This window comes from Podarcis erhardii (assembly GCF_964252035.2).
Source record: "Podarcis erhardii genome assembly, chromosome: 1".
NCBI lineage: Eukaryota > Metazoa > Chordata > Lepidosauria > Squamata > Lacertidae > Podarcis > Podarcis erhardii.
Window position 1 is genome coordinate 60,695,871 of NC_138497.1, and position 22,394 is coordinate 60,718,264.

Genomic DNA, 22,394 nt, shown 5'->3' on the forward strand with positions numbered 1-22,394 from the left:
GGAAAAATCGAAGTTAGAAACGGAATTGTTAGAGCCTAAGACTAAGGTACTTTCAAGAATGTATAACTTGCTGTTAAAATGGAACACACAAGATGAAACGGTTAAATCGGCTATGATAAAGTGGGCACAGGACATTGGGTATAATATTATGTTTGAGGACTGGGAAAGGTTGTGGACTACTGGGCTGAATTTCACTGCATGTAATGCTTTGAAAGAAAATGTAATGAAAATGATATATAGATGGTACCCCAGTCAAACTTGCAAAAATATACCACTTGTCTGATAACAAATGTTGGAAATGTGAGGAAAATGAAGGAACATTCTTTCACCTTTGGTGGACTTGCCCTAGAGTGAAGGCTTTCTGGGAAATGATATATAATGAGCTGAAAAAGGTATTTAAGTATACCTTCCCTAAGAAACCAGAGGCCTTCCTTTTGGGTATTGTCGGCCAAGGGGTGCTAAAGAAGGACCGAACATTTTTTATGTATGCAACAACAGCAGCAAGGATACTTGTCGCTAAGCATTGGAAAACCCAAGATCTACCCACACTGGAAGAATGGCAGATGCAACTGATAGACTACATGGAACTGGCCGAGATGACTGGCAGAATCCGAGACCTGGGAGAGGAGACGGTAGAAGAAGACTGGAAAAAATTTAAGATTTACTTGCAAAAATATTGTAAAATGTATGAATGTTAAGCAGGATGCTTGATTATAAACAACTTGGCAGCATTGAAACAGATGAAGTGAACTATGAAGATAAGTCAAATTCAAGAAAAAACAAATTTTTAGATAATTATTAGGCTAAGTTTAATTTTTTAAGGAGTGAAATAAACGTATCTAAAATTTGAGATATAACATTGGAAAATTAGATAGTAAGGATGGAGATAAGGTGATAAATTGCTGGTTTAATTTTTATAATTTGGAACGCAGGAGCGGGAGATGTGAGGAAGTCCAAAGGAGATAAGAAAATATGTTATGATATATAATATTTTTGCTTGCCTTTTTATATTGTAATCAAAAAACCCTTAATAAATATTATTAAAAAAATAAAAATAAAGACAAGGCATGGCATACTCCTTCATAAGACTCTCTCATTTTCTGGGAACATGGGCATAGCCAGGATTTTTGAAGGGGGTAGCCAAAGGTTTCTGCTAGAGGAACAGAACCTCAGTTATTCGAGTACTTTCAATGCTTTTCAATAATTTTTGTGGATTGTGGGGAGCTGCTCCCCCAGCTACACCCATGTGTAGGAATATTGAGATTGCAAGCACGTTCCTCGTTGGGTTGGGTGGATGCTGTTCTAAGTGACAAGACTGTACCCTCCTGCTCAGTCACTGCCATCTCCTGCTCAGCCTCCTCCTTAGCTGATCAAATCCCTCCCCAGCCTCCATTGAGGTTCTCCTATCTACAGGAAGATCAAAGGGGATAGCTGGCATCCCTGTTTCCCCTTCCATATGAAGTTGAGATGGAAAGGGGAGGCCCCACCCTCCTCCAACCCAGGTTCCCACAATTCAGCCCTCTTCTGCTTCTTCTACCTCCTCCTCTATCAGAGCTTGCTGACCCAAACCAGATCCTGACAGTGCCCCAAAGCTGCAAGACAATCAGATGATATGCCACCTGCCCCCCACTCTTCAGTTTGGCGCTTAAAATTCTCATGCGCCAACTGAAATCTCAGCCCCAGAATTTATATTCTCCATACACCCAAGTATTTTGAGGCAGCTGCTTTATTAGAATGTGCATAGATTAAATCTCTCCAAACCAGAACTTTTTGTGCTCCTCTTGGAGTCTTAGCCTCATTATGATTTGGGATGGGGAAAATATGAAGCTCCATGAAGAGCTGCTCCAAACTATAGAGAAAACTATGTGAATAATACACTGTAATTTAGCAGCTACTCTGAGTAATCTCTCTGAGCAAGGGAGGTGGTGGGAGAAGAACAAGGGAGAAAATCTTTGAAGTGAGTGGAACTGTCCAGCTTTGGGGATGCTGATGTCATCCCAGGGATCATTGAATGATAAGCCTCAGTAAATCTGGTGAGTCACTGCTGCATAATAAGAAGGGCAGGGAAACCCTGAATGCTTTCAAAGATAATGCTGCAATAAACAGCCAAAAATAAATGGATAGGGCTGTAAAGCCATCAAAGCAACACAATCTGATTCAGTCATGATGGAACATAAAACCAAATGTGGAATACTGTTGGCTCATTAGAAGTGGCCTTTGGTTTTCAAGGGCTGATGAAGCAGCCACAGAAGCTTTGTCAATATACAAGGGCATCCATTTCCACAGCTGCTTTCTTGTCACTGCTTATGTTCACTACAACATTTGCACTCAAACTTGCCAAGATTTCAGACAATCTCATCTCTTACTTAGTTATACAAGGGATGTATGTTAGATTCTTGGCCTGTTAAAAAAAAATGAGTTGGACTTTCATTTCATTTTATCCACCCTACTTCTTGCTTCAAAACACCCTGCAAATTAATATTCATTGTTACAGTTTAAAATGTTGTTCAAAGACATTTCCTAATGCTTCTGCAAATGATAAATTAATTTGATAAATAATTTATTTGCATTGATCTCAATTTTATTGCATGTAAAATCCATCCTCAGATGTGTTCCTGTGTGTCCCTCTAAAGCAGGTGGCAAGTCTTACTTAACCACCCCTCAAAATCAACATGATCAATTATATCTTCTTCAGTCATTGCTTCTGGGCATATTGATCCAGGAAGCACTATTAGGGGAAACCAAGAGAGATTTTTCAACTTCCTGAAAAGGATTAGCAAGCACCACTTGTCCTCTTCTGCAAGAGAAATAAAGAATGCATGTCATCAGTTAAGCTTTTTTCTCTGTCATACAGATTTTGTTGGGGGTCATGTGCTGTCTTGTTTTATTTTATTTCTAGACTGCCCTTTCTGCCCTGGGAACTTAGGCTGGTATACAGCACAATCACATAAAATGCAAGCAGTTAACGAAAATCAAAACATGTAAAAACTAAATATCATATATATCAGTCCAAAGCATTTCCATCATGCAATCTGAGGGTCTTTATCATTTTTATCACCCCAAAACCTGAGTAAACAGGTATGTCTTTAGTTGATGCCAGAAAGTCGTTGGAGAGACCAAGTGTAGTTTCATAGGGAGGGAATTTCACTTTCACAATGGGACTTCCCCCCTCCTCACCCTTCATCTCCTGCACTCCCTAAATCTGCTTGGAAGAAACCCCATTACAGATTTAGGGGGTGTACAGGGTGATGAGAAGGAGGAATACCCAGTCACATGAGCAGACCTTGTTCCATGTATGCATACTCCACTTAGGACTACATTGAATTCTGCCCATTGTTGTTATTGTTATTAGCTTAAAGAAATACCAAGATGTTTCACAAACAACAAATAGCAACCAACAGAAAAATAACAAGAAAAAAATTGGCCCATTGGCTTAATATGCACAGCGGGTGGCACTGTGGGTTAAACCACAGAGCCTAGGACTTGCTGATCAGAAGGTCGGCGGTTCAAATTCCTGCGACGGGGTGAGCTCCCGTTGCTCGGTCCCAGCTCCTACCAACCTAGCAGTTCGAAAGCACGTCGAAGTGCAAGTAGATAAATAGGTACCGCTCTGGCGGGAAGGTAAACGGCGTTTCCGTGTGCTGCTCTGGTTCGCCGGAAGCGGCTTAGTCATGCTGGCCACATGACCCGGAAGCTGTACGCTGGCTCCCTCAGCCAATAAAGCGAGATGAGCGCCGCAACCCCAGAGTCTGTCACAACTGGACCTAATGGTCAGGGGTCCCTTTACCTTTACCAGTGCATTAAAATACAAATATTAATATCTTAGGCACTGCATCTGTAAAAACTCAGTGGTTTAGTGTGGTAGCACTGATACTTTGGAACTCCTTGCCTATTGATCTGAGGTGGGCACCCTCACTGTATTCTTTTTGGCGGAGGCTGAAAACCTTATTTAGACAAGTCTAACCAGGTATTTTTATGAAGTTTAATTTGTTTCAGCTAATTCTGTTGCAGTTTTAACTTTCCTATGTTTTTAATTGTGGTTGTAAATTTCTTAGTGATCATTTTATTGTTTTATCTTTTTTTGTAAACTGCTTTGAAGTTTTTCCCTTATAGTCAAGCAACATTTTTTAAAAAATGAAATAAATAAATAAATAAATAAATAGATTTGTATCTTCTCTCTAAGGGGTATGGATCCATGGGAGGTCCAGAGGGTGGCAACATGTAAATGGTCCTTTTCTGCGGTGGCTCCCCATTTGTGAAACGCTCTCTCTCCAGGGAGGCTTTCCTGTTGCCCTTGTTAAATATCTTCAGCTGCCAGGCAAAAACTTCCCTTTATAACTAGGCCTGTGGCCTTTAACTCTCTGTGGCCTTTTGGAAGTAGGTAGGAAACTGCAGGAGGCAGTGGAAGATAGGTGTGCCTGGCGTGCTCTGGTCCATGGGGTCACGAAGAGTCGGACATGACTAAACGACAACAAATACGCCCCCCCCCCCAGGTTCTAATGTGAGGGGTTTTGTCTGTCTGTTTAATTGGTTGTAGGTTGCTTTAGGCTGCCCTGGGCAGGATAAAGCAACTAACAAGTTCTATGAATAGATAAAATAAAAACACAATTCAGCAGATACAGTAAATCGGAAATCCTGATGGAAACATCTTTATTTTGAAAAGATTCGGCCATAGATTCTGCTGTAGAGGGAAGAGTTTTATATTTTCAATCGCATCAATAATTGTCACTGTGATCTTATTCATTATTCTCCAGAAAATTTCCATCAGAAAATCCCATTCAAAAACATTTTGCTTTATAGGCAGTAGCTTTCATAACCTGGCATTTATCTGCATCTGATGACACAGGCTCTTGTCTACAAAGGCTCATACCACAATAAAATTGCAGTTACAAGACTCAGAAAACATGTGTGAAGTCACTCCAGAACAAAGTCCAGATGTGTAGCTGTTGCAGTAAAAACAACAAAAAGCCTTATGGCACTTTAAACACTAACAAACTGGGGGGGGGGGGGATTACCAGGGCTTATTTCTGAGTTGGCTTGGTTAGGCCTGATGTTATAACAGCATTAACTCAAGTAAACAGCAAATGTAAATGGCAAAGTGTTCTATTAGTAGGCTTCATGCATTAATTAATGAATAGTTGTAACTGAGTTAGAGAACTCAGAAATAAAAAGCCAAAGTAATTGTAATGAATCTAATATGACGGAGAAGCTTAAATGCTAGCTAGCCAGTTGTTGTTATGCATATTTTTCATGGCAACACAATGGGTAAGTAGTTAATGGGTTTTTCTTTCCCTCTAGTAACTGATGTATTGACAATGTTTATGTGTTCTGAATTCATTCATAATTTCCCCAACATCTGTTTCCTCTTGTTTTCCCAACAGTATCCTTTGTGTCCTGGGAGTTAGAATTATATTCATTAGGGGGCTGAATGCAGGACTCATACCTGTTTTCTGTGTCATTGAAGAATCATCAATGAATAACAAGAGCATTATTTTGCACATTAATTGGGATGCTTAAGTGCCCATTAACATCCCATTAGGGCTGCTAACAAGCTTTTTAGTCTGACATGCATTTCATGTACTGGTAAAAAGCTCCTTGGCCACCCCCACCTCTATCCTTCCTTGCTAAATGTCAGTAGTTTCAAGAAAAGGGTTTGTGAAATCCTGATAAATGCTATTTTTTAAAGGAATTGTATGTATTTGCCCTTGCCATCCTACCCTTTTAAATTAAGGCAGAATGTCTGAGCAGCATGTCTCTGTGGAGTCAAACACACAGCACTGGAGGATGAGCTGTCTAAAGGTTGCTTGTGGGAGGAGGGAAAAGGTCATAGCAAGGATTTTGCCAACTCCACTTCCAATCTTATCTCTTCCATTTTGTTCAAGGAGCTCCTTATTAGGGAAGTTCTGCAAGAGGATGAAAGAAACTCCAAAGCCTTACTGCTTTTTATTTTTATTTTTTAAAAAAGAAAGAAACAAGTGTCAATTACACCTGGCAATGCTATCAGGATTTCTTCTGGAGGCAAAATACATCTTGAGTTCAAAAAAGCTCAATTAAATGAATGTGTCCAAAATGGGCTGTATTTTAGAAAATGATGGGAACAAAATAGGATTTCTGGTTTAATTTTTTTCTAGTAACACTGTATTCTGTTGTGTTTCTAAGCTGATGAAAGTCCCTGTGTTTTCTATCATACTCAGGAAGTTCTAGCATACTTTGTATATCTTGTATGCTTTGTATATTGTACAGCATAATAGTCACAATCTGTTACTGTAGGAGCATTCTTAGAGTTTGCCATGTAGAAGTTATGGGATGGTTCATCCATGCATGAACAGATTACCCAACATTTGGTGACTTGTAATTGAATTTGTGAATTGAATCTCTGGAAAATCATTGTAGAAAAAGTTCTGCTTTGAAGGAATGGTGAAAATGATTGTGGAAGTGATAAAGCAGTTAATCCACCATGGGCCCCAATAACTTTTTGGCCTTTTGCATATTCATTTAATTGTTTACTCTATTTATATCTCACCTTTCGTTATGGAGTTCAAAACAGTGTATACAGTTATCCCTCACCCTCCATTTTATGGTCTCAACAGCCCTGCAAGGTAGGTTAGGCTGAGAGGTAGTGTCTGGCCCAAGGTCACCCAGTGAAAGGAAAAGAAGAAGAAGAAGAAAGAGTAAAGGACCCAGTGAACTTCATAGCTGAATGGGGATTTGAACAGGTTCCAAGAGATTCAAGTTGATATAGCAAACAAAATCACCAGAAGTAGAAAATGCTCCAAAGGTAGTTGGCAAAGATTTTATGTTAGGACTGTCTGAGATTGTGGGGTGGGCTGGCATCAGGTCTCCATAACAGGCCTCTGTAATAATGTCAAGTGGGTAGACTTCAAGAAACTGTAATGCTAAGTAATAACACTGTTAAGAGAGGCAGGGGCGGCAGCACAATCATTGCAAAGGAAGGAGTGACAGGGGTCAGAGAGGACAGAGGACAAATTCGTGGAGGCTAAGGTTGTTGATGACTACAAGCCATGATGGCTACGCTCTGCCTCCACAGCTGGGCACAGTAATGCTTCTGAATACCAGTTGCTGGAAACCACAAGAAGGGAGAGTGTGCTCTTGTGCTCAGGTCCTGCTTGCAGGCTTCCCTTTAGCAGGCATGGCCAAACTTGTTTTGGGACTACAATTCCCGTCATCTCTGACCACTGGTCCTGTTAGCTAGGGATGATGGGAGTTGTAGTCCCAAAACAGCTGGTGGGCCAAGTTTGGCCAAGCCTGCTTTAGGGCATGGTGGATCACTGTGAGAACGGGATGCTGGACTAGATGGGCCACTAGCCTGGTCCAACAATCTCTTACTATGTTCCTATGTTCTAAAGGCTGTGGAGGGGGAACAGCAGTCATTGCAGTGGTTTGGGGGGAAAGAGTATTGGGGCTATCAGAAGTAGGGGGCAGTAAGGAAAACAAAATAAGACAGGAGGGAGGTGTGTAAGGAATCATGTGACTGAAAACAAGAGAGCAAGCAAGCTATATGAACGGATGGTGAAATAATTGAGGAAATAAGAGCTGCTTATTGGTTCGTTGTCGATCAGCCAGCTGGGCCCTATTGGATCTTAATTGGCTTCTGTTTAGGAGGCCATTCTAATTCTTCCTCTCTAAGTCAGAGCAACCCTGGGTCACATCCACTTAGTTCAAGGAGCTTCTGAAAACCACAGGGAAGCACTGAAAATACAGATATGGCCCAGAGCCTTCTTCCATATCCTTCCCTGAGCTGCACGTTCTGGCCTGAACCTCCTTGAGGCACAGTTGGGAAGCTGGGTGACAACATCCTAAGTGGCAGGCTGTGTAGTGCTTCCACTGGGTCAGCAGCAGCACGGAAGGGACAAATTAAATTTAGTTAAAAGGAAAGCTCTGAAGGGCCTGGCAGTTTGCGTGAGCACTGTGCTTAAGAAGACTTATGTAATTCCCATAGAAATCCCTTTGGCCTCACATCCAAGGTTCTCTCCCCCTTTCCTCATATTCATTTATCTTTTCATTTGTCATTGGCTCATTGTAGCTGCCTTTGACCCTACTGCAAATCGTGCATCTAATTTCCAAAGCCCGCCAACAGGCTGCGACCTTCTTCCTCAGATTTCCAACCTCCTGGAGGTGACCTTTCAGTGGGGCACTCACTCCGGCTAGTTCAGAAGGTTTTGCAATGCAAGGTATTTTGCTGCCACAAAAGCAAATGAAGAAGAGTCCTTTATACCTTTGAGAAAGAATTAAAAGCTCGTTCTATAATGGCTAAGTGAACCTGATGAATTTAAATGTTGATATAACTGTGCAGGTGTCTGTCCTCATCTGCTTTAAAACTGTAGCTCAGGGAAACCTTTTGACTTCTTTGTTGGTCTCTGAGGCTGGCAAAAGTTTTGCTTGCCAAGCAGATCAGAAAATCCTTTCAAAAGTACAATAGCATATTATGGGATAAGAAAGAGAATGTGCTTTGCGTGCTCCTGGATTAGTGCTTGGCTAAAGCATAGAAACCTGCTAGCTGGACATATCCTTAATTTCCTTAGACTCCATTGATTGGATATCTGATGTGGTGACCTTAGACTGCATACTGCACTACCATCAGCCCAGAAGAATCTATGTTAAATATAAAAAAGAAACCCACCCCAAACTCCTCAAAACCAAGGGTAGCTGTGTTGGTCCATAAGGGAAAAAAAACCCTCTGGATTCCAAAGTTGGGCAATATCTTTATCTTTATTAGATATAGCAGCTTCTGATCAGACTCTAGTTGTGAGCAGTGGATAGTGGCCCTGAATGGGCACGAGTATCCAGACAATTCACCATCAAAATGTGTACCTAGTGAATTTAGTGGAGCCCGGTTCAGTGTTGCAATGACATTGCATATAGATATGTGCCTACCAATGGCTGCACATACACAGAAGCCAGTTGCAGATATTGGCAGATGTTTCAGCGAGTGAGTGTGGGTGGCTGTACAATACTGATTTCTGTCCTGAACCCAGCTGCCTAATCCACAAGGCAAATCTACATGTGGAAGGAGGATTCCCTTCCTGTATCTGATGTGGATGTGCATCCTCATCTGCACGGACATGCTTGGTCACAACTTACTGAACTGGCCAGAAGACTGTTTGACAAGAATGGGGATGTGTGCATCCCCCTGGGCAGGAGTGACTGACCCATGGGCCATACATGGCCCGCTGCTTATTTTCAGTGCGTATATGGGTGGGGAGGATAACAGAAGGGGAAAGGGGGGGAGGAACAGGAAAAGCCCTAGCTGTTGGAGCAGTGGAAGGAGGAAGGAGAAAAGCCCATTGCAAGCAATCAGTTCTGGCAAGAGCAACTTGTCCATACAGCTGTAGCCTGCTGAGTGGGGTGGAAGACAGAGGGAGTTGCATGTATCAGAAAGAGAGAGAAAAGGGTGTTGGAAGGAAGGAATAGAGAAAGCGAGTGTCCCACCCACTGCTGGGCTTGGTTCAACCCACCACTGGCATGCAGCTGCTGGCATTTCCCCAAGGATATGTGGCCCTTAACAGATGAAAGCAGTGCATGCCGCTTGACCATTGGTTGTGGTGTAACTTTAACTGGCTCATTGGCAGCATCCTTTAGGTTGTCTTAAACTGTTTGATCTTCTTGCAGTCCATGGGACTCTCAAGAGTCTCCTCCAGCTTTTGAATTGTGGTGCTGGAGGAGACTCTTGAGAGTCTCATGGACTGCAAGAAGATCAAACCTATCCATTCTGAAGGAAATCAGCTCTGAGTGCTCACTGGAAGGACAGATCTTGAAGCTGAGGCTCCAATACTTTGGCCACCTCATGAGAAGAGAAGACTCCCTGGAAAAGACCCTGATATTGGGAAAGATGTAGGGCACAAGGAGAAGGGGACGACAGAGGATGAGATGGTTGGATAGTGTTCTTGAAGCTACCAGCATGAGTTTGACCAAACTCTGGGAGGCAGTGGAAGACAGGAGTGCCTGGCGTGCTCTGGTCCATGGGGTCATGAAGAGTTGGACACGACTAAATGACTAAACAACAACAACACTGTTGAAGGCAGGTGGGAAGAAACACTGCCTGAAAGAAGGAACAAGATTGGGGGCATGTATATTAAAAAGGAAGCAAATTATCTCAGAATTTCTGTCATTACTGCAAAGTCTGCTTTGCATATAAAAAAACAACAACAACAGAGGGATTGTGCTATCACTGTCAGGAGAACCACCAGCAATAACTCAGTCAGTAGAGTATGATACTCTTAATTTCATGGTCATAGGTTCGAGCCCCATGTTCTGCAAAAGATTTCTGCATTACAGGGGTTGGACTAGATGACCCTCATGGTCCCTTCCAATTCTAGAATTCTATTCTTCCCATTGCAAGGACACTCCCCTGCCACCAGCAGTTCCTGGCCAGGAAACACCTATCCTCAGGCCCGTACAGAGCTTGTCTGAGGCCCAGGGTGGGAGTCTTGTTAGAATAAAGAACAAAAAAGCAGCTGGTCCCTGCTTAGCCCTCCGAGAGTTTGGGCAAGTGTACCTGGTCGCCAACCCTGCTCTGCCTGCACTCCATCCTAAAAAAAGCTCAGCCATCCCTATGGGTTGGGGTGGGCTGGCAGGCTGTTTCACAATGTGTAAGCCTGCTCTGCTGCATTTAAGGGTCCTCTTGATTATCCTGCTGAGAGGGCCCAAACTTGTGCCCCAAACTGCTATCCCTGATGGCACCCCTAGAAAACCATTGCCAGAGAGAGTTTGCTGCACAGATCAATGTCTGATAGCATCCAGTAGCTTCATATGTCCCAAGGATGCTGGAACAACTGATTCCCTGCATGGGCAGAGGGCTGGACTTCGAGCTCCCTTTCCACCTCTGTGATTTGATTCAGATAGGATTCCTCTTGCAGTTTTGTAAAAGAGAAAATGTCGTCCAGTGCCACTCCCCCTGGATGTACACCTGCCCAAATTTGAAAGGAAAATAAAAGTCCTATTGCACCAGGTCACCCTAGAGCACGTGCTACCTTTCCAGCTGATGGCTTATGCCAGCCTAGTTTCTTCTTCTTCTTTAATCAAACACAAAACCTGAAGATATGCGCTTGAAATCGGCAGCTCCGTTTGCAAAATCGGCTGAAGCAGGGAGCAAGCAATTCTGGGCGTTTTAACTCCCCGCCTGCCCTACCCTCGCTCCTTCCTCGCATGCGGGGCCCGTTGTTCTGCGCGCTGCTCCCATTCTTCCCCGGTTCACGGATCAAACTCCCGCCCCGAAGGGGTTAAACGGGATTCTCTTCAGAAACGATGAACGGCCCATTGAACCAGGAATGCCCAATCTGCGAAGTGCTTGTGGTTGGCGGGGGGGGGGGGAGCGGGGAGGGAGACTTCCTTGTCCTTCTTTCACTCCTGCAGCCCCAGCTGCCTCCTCCAGCTCATTTGAGGAGTTGTTTGATTTGGCTTGAGAGAGAGAAAGAGAAAGAGAGAGGAGTTGATGCATCATGGTCTTAGCTCAGCTCCGTGCACGACTAGAGAGCTAAGTTTGCAGAGAACACCGTCAAGATGAGAGAGGCTTTCCTTAACCCAACAGAGGGGAATGAAGCTCTCTGTAGCGGCGGGATGTTAAGGTACTGGAAGCACGCGTGAGATGGACGCGTAGCCTGGCTGGGTGCTGGCTCCTCTGGGCAGGTGCTGCTGGCTGGGTGCGCTGGCCGAGGAAAATGAGTGTGATGCTATGGCGCTGGGAACAGAACAACATGACCATGAAGTTGGTAAGGATTTCCGATTGCACGCTGGTGATAACTGTGAAGAGGAAGTCTGCTGGAGACCCTCTCGCCATGTGCCTTGGGCATTTCGTGTGGATGGCATTTTTGTGTGTGCTGTTTTCTGGGCATCATTGCTGGAGTTTGGCTCCAAGCGGCGCAGCGTTCAGAATAAAGCTGTTAAGCAAAGCAGGAGTGCAGAAGCAGAGGCCGATCTCCCCACAGATCCTCCTCTCTCTCTCTCTCTCTCTCTCTCTCTCTTTCTTTCTTGCAACGCATGGCTGCGCCTGTAGTTTGATCTTTCCTAGCTTAAGCTTCTTTCAAAGCAGAAAAATAGAAATCGATGGTGCTTATACTTTGTTCTTCAGCTACTTCCTCCTCTCCCTCCCTCCCTGCTTCTCTGGATTGCCTCAGTGCCCTTTGCTGTAATAAGGATTCCTCAAGCGCAGGCATTTGGGCGCTAGGTTTGCTGATCGCTTCGTTGTTTTTTTTAAAAAACCTCCCCGTTAATTTCCCCAAGAGAGTTAAAAAGAAACCGCAGCTCCTTGTTTGCAAAGAGAAAGTTTGTGGGTTTCCCATTTCCCCCAGCGCAAATGAGATCAGGAAACCCAAACGTCTGCCTGTCTTTTCCAATTACTCCCCGTGCCAAGATTGGAACTGTGGGTTAAAAAACTTAGGGAGTCTGCACATTAGCGGCTTTTGGAAATCTGCTTCCAAACCTGAGCCAGCAACTGCTCTTTTTAAAGAGTGTTATTCTTTATCCATCTATTGGATTATATTAAACAATGGAAATTGCACTCCTGTGCACATTTCACTTTAAATATGTTTCCTATGAAGTTTAGAATTCAATACCAAGGGTTTGTTCCAAGTGTCAAGGGGCCCCAAACCAGTGTATGCCTGGGAAATTGGTACTGTAGTGTAGAAAGTGCCTTAAGAGCATCACTCGCGTGGAGCATTAATTGAAACCCATATCTCTATGGCTGTCATTCAAAATTACTTCCCATCTTTAAAAAAATTATTTACATTTGAAGGACTGTTTGTGCAGTCATCATCAGTTTATGGATGATCTTACTGGATACAAAAGCCATTCTTGGTTGGGAGATCAGGATGGTTTCCGATTTGGCATGTGTGAGTGCCTCTTAGAAAATTGAATTATTGTTGTTTTTGAATTGGCAGGAAAGGGTGCATGTTAAGCACAGGGGTTGCCCAAGCATGGCTTGAGCTGCTGCCAGGCATGTTGAGATGAGAGGTGGCTCCTGTTCCAGCAGCCTGCCTTTTTATGCTCCGGAAATCAGGAAGCTAAGAGAATGGGCTACGCAGGTGTAGCAAAAGCCCTTTCTTTAAACATAAACATCTGAGCCACTTTGGAGTGGGCCTCCCAAACAAAGAGGAGGAACTAAATGCATGGGGAAACTGAGCCAGCTTTAAAAAGTAAAGAGGGGAAAGAAGCTTTAAAAATGCAAGGCGGGGTATGCCAGCAATTTTAGCACTTGATATTTTGCCAAATAGCTGAGAACACTTGGTTCAACAAGCAGATCCGTGAGATCATATCTCATGGGGGTCACAGAGGTAAAATTAAGATACAAAGTCTAGAATAACTGATAGGTTTGTATTTATGATATAAAAAGATCTAAAGCAAATTGAGACAAGCAAGAAAATTCCCTCCCATTTTCGGCTCCTTTGCATTTACCGGATAGATAGACATAAACTACTTCAGGTGATTCAGTGATTATTTTTCCTTTATTGCGGTTGCTGACTTTAAAAAATGGGTTCTGTCAGGACAGACAGCAAGGCACGGTGCTGTGCTTACAAATTACCTATGAATGCTGAGGATATCTGAGAAACACTGACTGTCTCTGGCCTTTATATGGGCTTTTGAGAATCCAGTAGGTACAATGGGCTCCTCTGTGGGCTTTAGTGATAATCAGATACAACTAATGCTGTTTAATATTTATTTAGCTCAATGATGTGCTAAGCTCTGGCAGTGAAAGCTTACAGCCACACATAATAGGCTAAAGGCCCAATGCCCAGAAAGTGCAATGGAGGTAACATGGACCTGGGCAGGGTTCCATATCCCACATCAGCTCATGGTTGTGACATCTGTGCCTTTCAGAGGTCAGACCTTTATTTACCGAGTGCTGCTGCCCACCAGGCTTGTCTCATGTCCACTAGAGGGAGCTTGCTGGACCTACCTTTCTCTTTCCATTGTTGGATAGCTGGGATCAGTCTCCTCTCTTCCCTGCCTGTTGGAATTCACTACCTCTTAGCTTTGCAGGTCCGTGTCTTGAAAGAGCTTCTGTATGCATTTGCATAGAAAAGATAATTTTACATATTGTGACTTTTTTGTTGTTGTTGTCATTGTGTTAGAATGAAGGGAGAACCTGTATCCGCTAGGATTTCCCCTCAAAAAGTAGGAGCCCTTCATAGGATGGATCTAGTGGCTTTTGTCCTCAAATCCCTGGCACCTACCAAGCTGCTTTTCTTCTATGGGCTAAGAGATACAGAGGGGCTACATGGAAAGGATTAAGGGCGCTCTTCCCCATCACCATTCCTCTAGTTCCGATGGCAGTCTCTGAAACCTTATTTTCACATTAGGAAAGGGGGGGGGGAGAGAAAGCTACATGCATCTGTGTGCAATGTCCCAGTTTGGCTCCAAAATGACAAAGTTTGACAATGTTGCATGACATATCAGCCCAATAAGCATTGGTGACAATCCTGAAGTCAGCTAGTGAGGGCTGGCAGTTCACTTTAGAAAGCAGCAGCAGCATTGTAGTTCTGGTTCATGGATCAAATAGCGCTCAGAAGTTTCTTCTGAGTGGCTTTACAGCCACTCCTGCCTTGTGTAGGCAAATCTGCCTGCTTGTCACGGTTTTATTGGACTCCGTGAAACCTAATTGCTTCCTTCTCTCCTCTTTCATGGTGGCAGTGCTCTATATATGTTGTAAACACTTTTCTCTTGCTTTATTACAGATAGCACAGAGCGTAGAAGAGCACTGAAATGCTTTCTACACTTTGTTGCACCTGGTGTGCATGTCATGGTGTTCATCTTGGATGATTTACTATATGTCTTAAATATTTTAGTGGCTGTCCTCAGGGAATTTCTTCTCCCCCGGTATCCATTTTTTGTAGTCATTTTGTCCAGGGAATAAGGCTGAAGCTATGTGGAATGCCTCTGTTTCTGCTGCAACAGATGAGCTGCCTGCTTTATTGATAACAAGTTTGGATGTTATGTCTCAAAGACGGATGACAAATCAATGGAGGCTGGTCCTTCAGGGGCAAGTGGGATGCTGCCTCACCAACCTTAGTCTTCCTGCTGCCAGCCCCCACCTGCCTGCCTTCTTATTTATAACCAACCCAAGAGGTAGCACTGCCTATCAGCTTTCTCCTCAATCTCAGTATCATCACTGTGCAACTCTGCAGAGGAAGATGGAGGCAAAACTACCTAGGCATGGAACCAACAAAAGGTGGAGCCAGAGTCAATGAGAGGCAGCCAAAGTAAACTATTTCTAGTTTCAACCTCATCTTCCATTCTTGGTTCCACAAGGGCAAAACTGAGATTGAGGAAGCTGGCAGGGCAACCTTGTGGGCTGGGCAGGCAAAAAGGGGCTGGCTGAAGACAGAATGATATTGGTGAGGCAGCACTCAATTTGACTTAATGGACCAGCCTCCAGTGGAGATGGCCTAGTTCTCCTATAATGCTAAACTATGGTTTAGCATTGCATGTGCAAGCCAGAGTGCATGTGTGTTTCCCCAACCCCTCTCATCCTCTAGCAATGTTATGAGGAACAGGTGAAAAGCTTGTGCTTCCATAAAAGGCTTGATTCTCTTTCATGGCCCAGGCTGACCCACACTGCTATAGAGAGAAAAGCAGAGGTTAACACTTTGTGGATATTCCATTCCGAGCCAAACAGATGCTGAAATTATTTATTGTGCTGAGGGCTGTTGTTAATTGCAAGATTCCAATTAGATGATATTTAGTTGTCGCTTCTTTCTACTCTAAGGGCTGTGAGGACAGGAGTTTTACAAGGTATATAAATATATGTGTAGATGATTATATCAGTCTTTCAACACCTGGAGATTGCCCACTGCAAGAAAGGTTTCCAGGTGCTAACAAGTACATCATCAACTATGACTTGATCTTTCTAAATGGTTACAGGGCTAAAAATGGAATGAGTTACTGAATCAAAATCAAGACTTGGTCAGGTTCATCACATATTCCTCCCCACTTAGCACTGATGGGGAGATAAAAATCACTGTCTCTACTCTTTCAACAGCACTCTTTGAAGCAAAGAAAGAATATTTTTTCTCTCCATCACATCTATTTCCGATCTTCCTCCTATGTGCATGTTCCTCCTATGAATGTGCATGTTTATGCACTCATGTGGGTGGGTGTGCATGCATGTGATGTGTACCTGAATGTATGTCTGTTTTTGTGCAGGTGTGGAGGAGAGAGTGAGAGTATATGCGGAGAGTGTGTATGTGTGGTCTGCAAGTGTGACCTGTGTACTTCTGTGTGCACATTCATTTATTTACTTAAAACATTTATAAATGGCTTATTTCAAAAATAAACAATATCATTAAAACAAAAATATGACATAAAACCAGAAAAACAATAGTATAAAAGCATATATAAGTAGGAATTCATGGTGGGCAGAGGGGAGTTTTGTGGTCACAACTGTTTTGGCCATAAGAAGCACTGACTCCTTGAAGGATTGGCCAACCCTGAATGCATCTCTCTGGTCCAAAAGGCTAGCCACCCTGCTCAAAGCAATAGTAAAGGGTTGGAGCATGAGCCCCTCTCACTGTCTTTGCATAGCACGGAAACTCAATACAGAAGTGGTTGTGGGTATTAAAACAAAACCCCAAGAGTCCCCATGTGAGGCTCCATATGGCAAATGGCACTGTTTAGGTTGTATTGTTGACTCGGTTAGGGCACCAGTGCAATGTGCACTTATTCATGCATAGGAAACTGTAACTCAGTTTCTGAAGCATGAGGATGGCCATGTGGAACTATCCTGCCCTCCCCCCTTTTTTTACATGTGCTTCTGCACCACTGTTAGATTGGGCTCTAGCAGCTTCCAAAAAAGAGAGCACACCTTTGCACGAGCTGCGATCGGTTACAACTGCATAGCCAGATCTCTCCCAGTATTGCTCCCCAGAAGCTAGTATTCAGGGGCATAATGCCTCTGAATGCAATGCTTGCATATATTGCCATCATGACTAATAGCCATTGATAGGCTTATCCTCTACAATTTTGCCTGCCCCCTTTTAAAGCTTTGTTAGCCTATCTCTCTCTCTCTCCACCTCCCACTTTCATAACTCTTATTTATTTTACATATGTGCCCTTTCTTTCTCATTCTCAGCTTGTTCTTGTGTATCATGCCTTCTTTTCTGACTCTGGCTGCTATATAAGCTGCTTGCTAGCAGCTTGCTAGCAGCTTTAGTGATGCTGTTACTATTTCTGCTTCTGAAATATATTGTTACATATTAATATTGTATATCTTTCTTCTTCTCCCCCCCCCTTTTTTAAAAAAGTGCAATTAAGACAAATATAAGACAATTAAAATACAGAAGTGATTAATCCAATTCTTTTATAGAGAAACCATGCTTCCTTTGAAACATGATCAAGGTTTATGTTACCATCTGCTATCAGTTTACATGTAGGAAGATAAGCCTTGCATGGAAAAAATGTTTATGTGAAATTCTAGACAAGGCAAACATAATGATCTTTTTATGCCTTTAAAGGGGGACCTAACCTTTAATCATACTGATAACCTGCTATTTTCCGAGAAAGCACCACATTTATGTTTCTCTCTGAAACGCAATTACTGCTTGCATTTGCTTCCCAACTGCTAATAGCACTGCATGCTCCACAGAGTATGATGGGAATATGTGCAAACTGACCCACTATTTTGCCATTGAAACCTCACTCTGGCAAAGATCAAGGCAGCGGCAGAAGTGAGAGACCCCCACTTTCTGTTTGTTCCCAAGACTCTGCTAGCTGTGAGCTGAAGAAAAAGCACTCTTCTTTTATTGACTTGCAAATAAGCACGGCAAGCTTTCCTCTTCATGTCTAGAATCTCTTTATCCAACACTGGCATAAACCCTAGAATTCTATAGGGTTGCTGTTGGGAATTGGGAGGCAGGCAGGAACTGAACAGGTGGCTTACCTCTGAACTGTTTCTGTTGCAGAAGTACCACTTCAGTGTTAACATCCCCCCCTCCATCAGTTGCGTACTCTGTAGCACTTTCGCTGTAGAGTTTTGCCTGCTCCCTTTCCCCTACCCCCTGCAACTGTGGGAATGTTTTGCTGTTTCTCAACAAGGGAATATTTGTTTCTGATTCCAATCCACTACTAATTCCAGCCTAGTAAGGTGCACTTTTGTAGGAATGATCAATGGCTAACAGGGCTGAATGCATCAAAGATTGAATAAAACACTACAGCTATTACAATAGCAATAATAGCTTTATTTATTAACAGGTAGGTAGCCGTGTTGGTCTGCCATAGTCAAAACAAAATACACGAAAGTTCATACCAATAACAAACTTAGTTGGTCTCTAAGGTGCTACTCTAAGGGACGCGGGTGGCGCTGTGGGTAAAACCTCAGCACCTAGGACTTGCCGATCGCATGGTCGGCGGTTCGAATCCCCGCGGCGGGGTGAGCTCCCGTCGTTCGGTCCCAGCTCCTGCCCACCTAGCAGTTCGAAAGCACCCTTAAGTGCAAGTAGATAAATAGGTACCGCTTTATAGCGGGAAGGTAAACGGCGTTTCCGTGTGCTGCTCTGGTGCCGGTTCACCAGAGCAGCTTCATCACGCTGGCCACGTGACCTGGAAGTGTCTGCGGACAGCGCTGGCTCCCGGCCTCTAGAGTGAGATGAGCACACAACCCTAGAGTCTGTCAAGACTGGCCCGTACGGGCAGGGGTACCTTTACCTTTACCTTTACCTTTAAGGTGCTACTGGAAGGAATTTCTAATTTTATTTATTAAGTATATTTTTACCCCACTTTCATCTTACAATGTCAGAGCAGGTTACAATTGAACTGAAATATAAGCAATCCAACAAAGTAACAGAGCAGATCATAACATTCCTGAAAACAACTGTAAGATCAACCACAAAACATCCTGTGGAGGCAACACAGCACCTCATAACAACACAACGAATATTGGTGTGCATATCACATATTTGTAGGCTATTCCATGGAAATGTTTTCCATTGGTTTCAGTGGGCTTTTGACTTCAGCTTTACTGTTGACAACCACATGGTACACAGGAGTAACAACCTGTAAGCAATTGCATAGATTGAAACACACCCTTATGTTAGAAGATTGTTGAGTGGAATGTTTTTCACATTCTCAGAACCACATACCATGCTCATGGAAGGCGTATGTAATAGTTCCCAGGTAGATCTCAAAGTGACAAATGCCTGGCATCTCTCAGCAAAAAGCCCAGCTGGCAAAAGTGTGGTTTGAGCATTGGAAGGTTGGTGGCCATCTGCATCTTGCACTAATTTAGCATTGTATCTATGTGGCAAGTGAATTAGTACTTTCTTTTGTCTTGAACTTTCCAACATTCTGTTTCCTTGTGTGCCCCTGAGTTCCCGAATTATGATAGAAGGAGGGCGCAGGGAGGAAGCTTTCTTAAAATCCCAACAGGAAAGTCTGTTTTCCCAAAAAGACTTATTTCTGATTTGGAAGCTAAAGTGTAACTGGAGAAAACCCTTTTATGGATTTGTGTGGGTTCAGAATGGGTTGATTTGCATGCAACATCACTTGCGTGTGGTGTCTGTGTCTGAGATCAATGCAACAGAAAGCATCTCTGTGACTCATTCAATATTCAGAAGCCAAGTAGTACCATGGAAAGAACAAAGATCAAAGGCAAGTGAGTGTGTTAACATTAATCAAAATTAGTGGGAAAACAAGCTTGATTTGTATTTATTTATTGCCTGTTTAAAGTTCTTCAGGCTACTGTTTGGAGTGTTAGAACATCTAATGTGACTTGCCCCCATCTCATTCACTTGCAGCTAGGAGAAGAATGAGGGAGGGCAGCACTGATTCAAAACTGTATGTCTGACCTTCCACTAAGAGGCCAGGATATTGTGGGGTTTTTTTGCCACAGGAATGTTCTAAGAAAAAAGTGTTTGAAAGGAGAAAAAAGGGCAGAATGACTCTGAATGTGCTTGGATGTAGCTATTTTAAGTAGTTCTCTAAGCAACAAGAGAATAATAAGTCCAATAAATAGTATCTAAAGTTTGACATGACTTATGCAATATTCCCTCTCACCGCTCTGCAATCTATGCTAGCAATGAACAGGTTTGCTAGATGAAGGGAAGCTGCTATTTGGCTAGGCATGAGACAAAAAGTAACGGGTGGGTTGACTGGCATGCGGAGTGGAAACTTCTTCTTATGGCAATAGATTTAGGCATTGCATACGTTTGCCACAAATGTAGATTGTCACAAGCACTGGGGGGAGACGGGGTCAATTGACTGTCAGGGGAGTGGCTATGAGAATTCTTCCAGGTACAGCAAGTTCTTAAAAGCAACGGTGCCTGTAGTATTTCAATAAAGGCTGTGATATGGTCTTACTTTACAGTAAGATCCACTGAACTTAGCGAGACTTTTTCGAAAACACCCAGAGGGGCAAGCCGAAAGCATTTTAGCACTTTTTATATATTGTTATGAGCTACCCCAATCTCTGCCAAGTGGTGCACGAGATTCTAGGGGGTCTTGGCACGTAACTGTGTTTCCCTCAGAATTGAGGCACAATGGAGACTGTACTGTCTTTGTGAAATATGGTTTATTTACACATATTTACACCTGAGTCTACTGGAGTTCCCAGCATTCCTGCAGGAGTGTAGCATTGGATTCAGAGGCATCCTGAGTGCCATCTCCATGTCTCTCCTTCAACTTGCCAGCCTGCCCAAAGTTCTTCCCCGGCCCTCCATTTTCAACCCCCCCCCTTTTTTTAATGCCACAATTTATCCTCCAGCCTACACCCCCACCTACTGCCCACCTGGAACTTCCCCTCCCAGCTTATATCATCAAACACTGAAATCCTAAACCTGGCCTCTGATCACCATCCCCTCATGGGAGGAGGGGCTGACACCTCTCTGCTGCTCAGCACAGAGTAACCGTTTGTGTCAATTACCCATGGTTCTAATCACCATGCAGCAGTGGCGTAGCGTGGGTTGTCAGCACCCGGGGCAAGGCAAGTAATTTGCGCCCCCTAACCCCTGGATTTTAGCACTCGAGTGCGAGCGCGCCCCCCCAGATGTTGCGGCCGCCCCCCTGCACCCCCCACGCTACGCCACTGGGGCTGGGGGCGAGCGAAGGAGCCAAGGACCCTCCCCCCTTAAGGCTCAGCAGGAATTTATTAAATTTATTATTTGCGGAGCCCCCGCGGGCCGAGGCAGCCGAAGCCCCCACCCCTCGGGCGCCTCCCCGCCCCCTCCTCTCCTTGGGCTGTAGGTGGAGCCCGCGCTCCGAGGCGCTCCAGATCCGGGCTTGGCGAGCGCCTCTCCTCCCCCCGGCCTGGTCCGGGGGCTTCCAGCCACGCTCCGTCCTCACCCGACCCCCCCCGGCTGAGACTTGCGCTGAGAGCCGGAGCCAGCGGCGCCCCCTTCCGCCGGGAGACCCTCGCCCGCCCGCCGGCTTCCTCTCGGAGGGTTTTGGGGAGAGCAGGGCGCGGCGAGGCCCCTCAGAGCTCTCCTCCCTCCCAGTCGGCAGAAGCAGCCGCCGCCTGTGGCTGGGCCGAGGGGATGGCGTCGGCGTCGGGGTGCGGAGGCTGCCCGTGCCCGGCCAGGCGTTGGTGGTGGCGTCGGCGCTGCTGCAGCGGCTGCTCCTCCTGCGAGCAGTGAGTGGAGTGCAGCCGCAGTGGCGGCGGCGGGGGGCGCGCGCCCGCTAGGGCGCAAGGCTGGCGGTGGTGGCGGGGAGCCCGGCGGAGGAAGGAACTTGTCCCTTCCCTCTGGACTCGCGCCCCCCCAAATGTTGCGCCCGGTGTGGCCGGCACCCCTGGCACCCCCCCACGCTACGCCACTGCCATGCAGTTCCTGGTCAGAAAGCTGATTCAGCCTGCCTTTTTACACTGCTAAGCTGTCTCACACCCAGGTGAAGACTTCAAACATTTAGTAATCTCCTACATTTATTAAGTCTAGAAATTAGGGGGTTGGGAATCTGGTACCCAGGACTTTCAGGATAATTTGCCTCCCCCACAAACTCGTAGTAATATTGTAAGTGCTTTGTGGATCTAGCACAAAAGCAGAATAGAAATTCATTCATTCAAGAAATGTTGCAGTGCTAATAGTGGGCATCAGCACAACTACCTGACAGTGACTTAAATGTGACCTGTGCAAACAACCTAAAAGGAAATAGAAGATGAGTGTTGCAACTGTACTTAAAAAAGGATGGTGCAATTTTTCCTGAACCTTTCCTGTTGGTAATGCTCTGCTTGCCACAATAGTCCTCTCTTCTGTGACCACCCTAAGGCTGACATTGTAATTTTTACACTCAGCCACAATGCTGTTGCACAAACAGCCTGCATAATAGATTTCATTGAGATGTAATCTCTTGCTGGAGGATTGCCAGCCCAGGATTGCATTTTCATGCTCCCATTTCCCTCACAATAGCCTGTTTATGCAGGTGTCAGAACACAGACCTGACCCTAGAATGTGTGCTTG

At 44.5% G+C, this 22,394-nt stretch overlaps 1 protein-coding gene across 8 annotated transcripts in view; it reads left to right on the forward strand.

Annotated features, from left to right (window-relative positions):
- The window catches only part of NAV2 (neuron navigator 2), a 559,460-nt gene that overhangs the window by 309,451 nt on the left and 227,615 nt on the right, over positions 1-22,394 (forward strand). Inside the window, exon 1 of one of the 8 annotated variants that reach the window (XM_081882208.1) lies at positions 11,598-11,729. The exons of the other annotated variants lie outside the window; for them this stretch is intronic. Within the exon in view, the coding sequence (XP_081738334.1) occupies positions 11,679-11,729 (51 nt within the window). The 5' untranslated portion in view covers positions 11,598-11,678. Of the gene's footprint in view, positions 1-11,597; positions 11,730-22,394 lie in introns of those variants that run through there. 8 annotated transcript variants of the gene reach the window in all.